The sequence below is a fragment of the Maniola hyperantus genome, chromosome 1 (assembly GCF_902806685.2).
Source record: "Maniola hyperantus chromosome 1, iAphHyp1.2, whole genome shotgun sequence".
Taxonomy (NCBI): Eukaryota; Metazoa; Arthropoda; class Insecta; order Lepidoptera; family Nymphalidae; genus Maniola; species Maniola hyperantus.
Window position 1 is genome coordinate 17067833 of NC_048536.1, and position 3842 is coordinate 17071674.

The 3842-nt window shown below is 38.9% G+C and overlaps 1 protein-coding gene across 1 annotated transcript; it reads right to left on the reverse strand.

Moving 5' to 3' along the window:
• Positions 1 to 1337: 1337 nt before the first annotated feature.
• LOC117982789 (SOX domain-containing protein dichaete-like) lies at positions 1338 to 2632 on the reverse strand. Its single transcript, XM_034969211.2, has one exon. The coding sequence runs from the start codon at positions 2489 to 2491 to the stop codon at positions 1760 to 1762; it is 732 nt and encodes a 243-aa protein (XP_034825102.1). The 5' UTR covers positions 2492 to 2632; the 3' UTR covers positions 1338 to 1759.
• Positions 2633 to 3842: the final 1210 nt, after the last annotated feature.

Below are 3842 nucleotides of genomic sequence, written 5' to 3' on the forward strand. Positions count from 1 at the left end.
GAGCTATTAAAAGGATTAAAATCCGTCGGACACTTCTAAAGTTTATTTTTTGACTAAGTTAGTTAGGTACCTACTTAAAATTCATTAAGAATAATTATAAAATGAACTGTAATATTTTTTAGATTTCAACTTGGATTTATTTCAGAGAAGGATTAAAAAATTCTTTAAAGGTTGGCAATGCATTGGTAGTTCTTCTGTTGCTACAAATGTTCATGCGAGGCGGTAATCACTTAATCTCAGGTGACCCGACTCGTTTGCTCACTTAAGAACATTATAATTATATATAAAGAGCCTCAATAGCTCAACAGGTAAAAGGAGTGGACTGAAAACCGAAAGGTCGACCGTTCAAACCCCGCCCGTTGCACTATTGTCGTACCTACTCCTAGCACAAGCTTTACGCTTAGTTGGAGGGGAAAGGGGAATATTAGTCATTTAACATGGCTAATATTCTTTAAAAAAAAAAACCCCGACGGTAAAGAATTGACAGTATACAATTTTGCTTTACTAAAGCTTTACAGATATAAGCTGATTTACAGATTTAATAGCTTCTGAATAAAACTGATGAATATGACCAAATTCTGAAGGTTCCGCTTTACCATGGAATCTTAAAAAAGCGCATCTAAAAGTTTAACTGAATGATCTATCATGTTTGTTTAAACACAAACTCCTAGATTTTAACGATCATGTTGATAATATAGGTTTAAATTGAAATATTACTCTGAATCTTTAATAAACATTAAAGTAAATTCTGATTATCTAATACGTACTTAGTTATTCAGTTGCAAACTCAAAGTAGTGGTTAGCTGTGCAAAGTTTCACTTTTACAATTTTTGTCCCTAAAAAAAGTACCTACCTAAGTATAGGCAAATTTTAATCTCGACGAGTTGTTTTAGATTGTATTCAAATATTGTACCTATAGATGGAGGTTCCACTGTAGACCTTGAAAATATTTGTAAAGTCAAAGAGCTGTCAGTTAGCTGTTTTAACCGCAAAAAGATTTTTTGATAGTTATAACAATGATAACATTTCATAAAACTTCCGATGGTTGTGATGTTCGATTAGCGAGCAAAAGAAAACGATAGTTTAAAATAAAAACAATTTAGTTTATTTGTATGGCGTTAACAAATTCATTTTCTTCAATTTCTATAATACATCGTTGGTAATGACATCGATTTTGAATTATAATCTAATATATACAATTGGTATGTACTAGCCACTTACGATTTAGTCGACTAATTTACAATTATACCGTTTAAATCTACACTGGCAATAAATAAATTCCTTAATAACCGAAGAAGAGCGAATCATCTATCGGGGGAGAGGAACGACAAACAAACTTAACGAATAGACATTACAAGTGATAAGAGAAACAAAAATCATGATACACATCAAACAAGTTTCTACTATTACTAAATTGTGACACCTACATGAAATAATCTCTTTTTGGTACCGATCTCACTTCACATAACTGATGAAACAGTATTACTAACTTATATATCTGAAGACGCGTCGAAAACAAAAATCACAGTTTATGAAACTTAATCCATCGCCCATCTAACGGGCCTACGATTACTTTCAACATATTTACAAACCACTTGATATGGGACACACTCCATTTACAATTTTCAACTAAGCGTAACTCTAGAAAACAATAAATATGGTCCTTGGGATTTATATTGTCTTTGTTCATAACACTTGAATAGTTTTCACTGATGCCAAACCCTAAAAGGTCGGTCCTTCAAGGGAGGCATGTTGGTCTTCAATATATGACGGACACCGGCCGTCTTAATTGGTCATCGTGAGGGCTGTGCTGTGTCGGAGTCACCGGGGACACTGGTGAAGACGGTGCTGCTCCATACTGATGGAACAATGGTGATGAGAATGGTTTCGGTGGTGCAGCGGGCGTGTACAGCGAGGAGTAGAACGATGACACAACCGCAGCAGCTGACGATGCCGTCGGTAACTTTTCAGTCGGCGCCATCAACTTGGAAAACTGTAAATGATCCAGCTGATGAGGGAAGTAAGGAGATACTGCAGGGTACGATAGACCATCTAGGTGTCCAACACTTGGTGCGGGTCCCGCGAAGTAAGGAAGCGGAAAGCTCGCGAAAGCACCTGCACCTGGTGCGCCTCCGGCTGTTGGCGGTTTGGGCTTCCTACGTGGCCTGTACTTATAGTCAGGGTGCTCCTTCATATGCAATGCTCGGAGCCTTTTCGCTTCGTCGATGAACGGTCTCTTCTGCATTTCACTCAACAGCTTCCACTCAGCACCGAGACGTTTCGATATCTCCGAATTGTGCATCTTCGGGTTGTCCTTTGCGATCTGTCGTCGTTGGAGCCGAGACCAGACCATGAAAGCATTCATGGGTCGCTTGATGTGGCCTTCTGATTGTGGCGAAGATGCCGGTAGTGGCTGCGGCGCGCTCGGGTAATCCGGTAACATGCCAGGGTGCATGGAAAACGCGTACGGGTGATGACTTAGAGTCGACATGATTAAAGAATTAAAAGCAAACACAAAGTTCTGTTAGAACATTAGCTAAGTGTATGGCACAATGGTGAATGGGCACAGACGAGGAGGCGATTGTGTCGCGTCGAAGTCGGGCGATAGACTGACGGGTCGTCGTGGTGCCCGTGTGGGTCTCGTCGTGAGGGGGGCGCGGCTGGGGGCGGCCGGGCGCGTGCCAATGGGGGCCGCTCGAATACAGCCTGCGCCCCTCCTAGCCCACTAGCGCCGTCTCTATTCTTCTCCTAATATTTAATCTTCCTCTCCCTGTCTTAACAATACCCCATGGTGCGCTACGGCGTACAGCTGTTTAGAGGCATATCGGAGCTTAACACGACTTTATGCGCATGATATAACCGCTGTAATATAACTCGGTTCTTACTTTGCATTTATTCCTAAGTTGCCTTTCTTTGGCAATAAAAGATTTTTTTCATTGTTTTAGAAGCGGGAATAGCTCACTTTCCAGGAATATCTTCTAGTTGAATAAAGCTATTAAGGAAACTGCCTATAGGTGCTCTTAAGTAGAGTAACATTAGATAAAGTAGTAACTTATATAAAATAAAAAAGTAGCTATATGTCCGTATCGTTTAAATCAGTACCCTTATTATAAATGCGAAAGTGTGTTTGTTTGTTTGTTGGTTTCTCCTTCAATCACGTCGCAACGGTGCAACGGATTGACGTGACTTTTGCATGGGTATAGATAAAGACCTGGAGAGTGACATAGGCTACTTTTTATCCCCGAAAATCAAAGAGTTCCCACGGGATTTTTAAAAACCTAATTCCACGCGGACGAAGTCGCGGGCATCAGCTAGCCATGGTTATAAATCAAAAAATTAAGTGCATAGAATTAAAAATATATTTATGACTATTCATAGCATTACAGTTTATCGCCAGTTAAGAGCACACAACACCTTAAATCAAGTCGTAAAAGCTGCATAGGGTAAAAATTCAAATCTTAACAAAACTAACAGAAGGGAATTGTATTGAATTCCGTCAATAGAGGGTCGCGACTCGGGACATCAACCTATTGGCAAATTTTAAGGGAACTTAATTTTTTTAGATTTCAAGGTAGGAGTAAGTTTTTGGTTTTAATGAGGATTTTATTTGATGGTTTGTGATTTACTGGGTTGTCATAATTTGCGGTTCGATATTTGTAACAATTTGTAGAATAAAAACACGTTGCGATTCAACTTAAAGTAAAATAGCGGGGTCAAGGTCGTAGGCTTAATACCTACTTAGGTACACAGAATAGGTATTTATTAATTTATTTTATTATGTATCTTATTTTTTCGACATTTTGCACGATAATTCAAAAACTATGATGCTAAAAAATAAATAA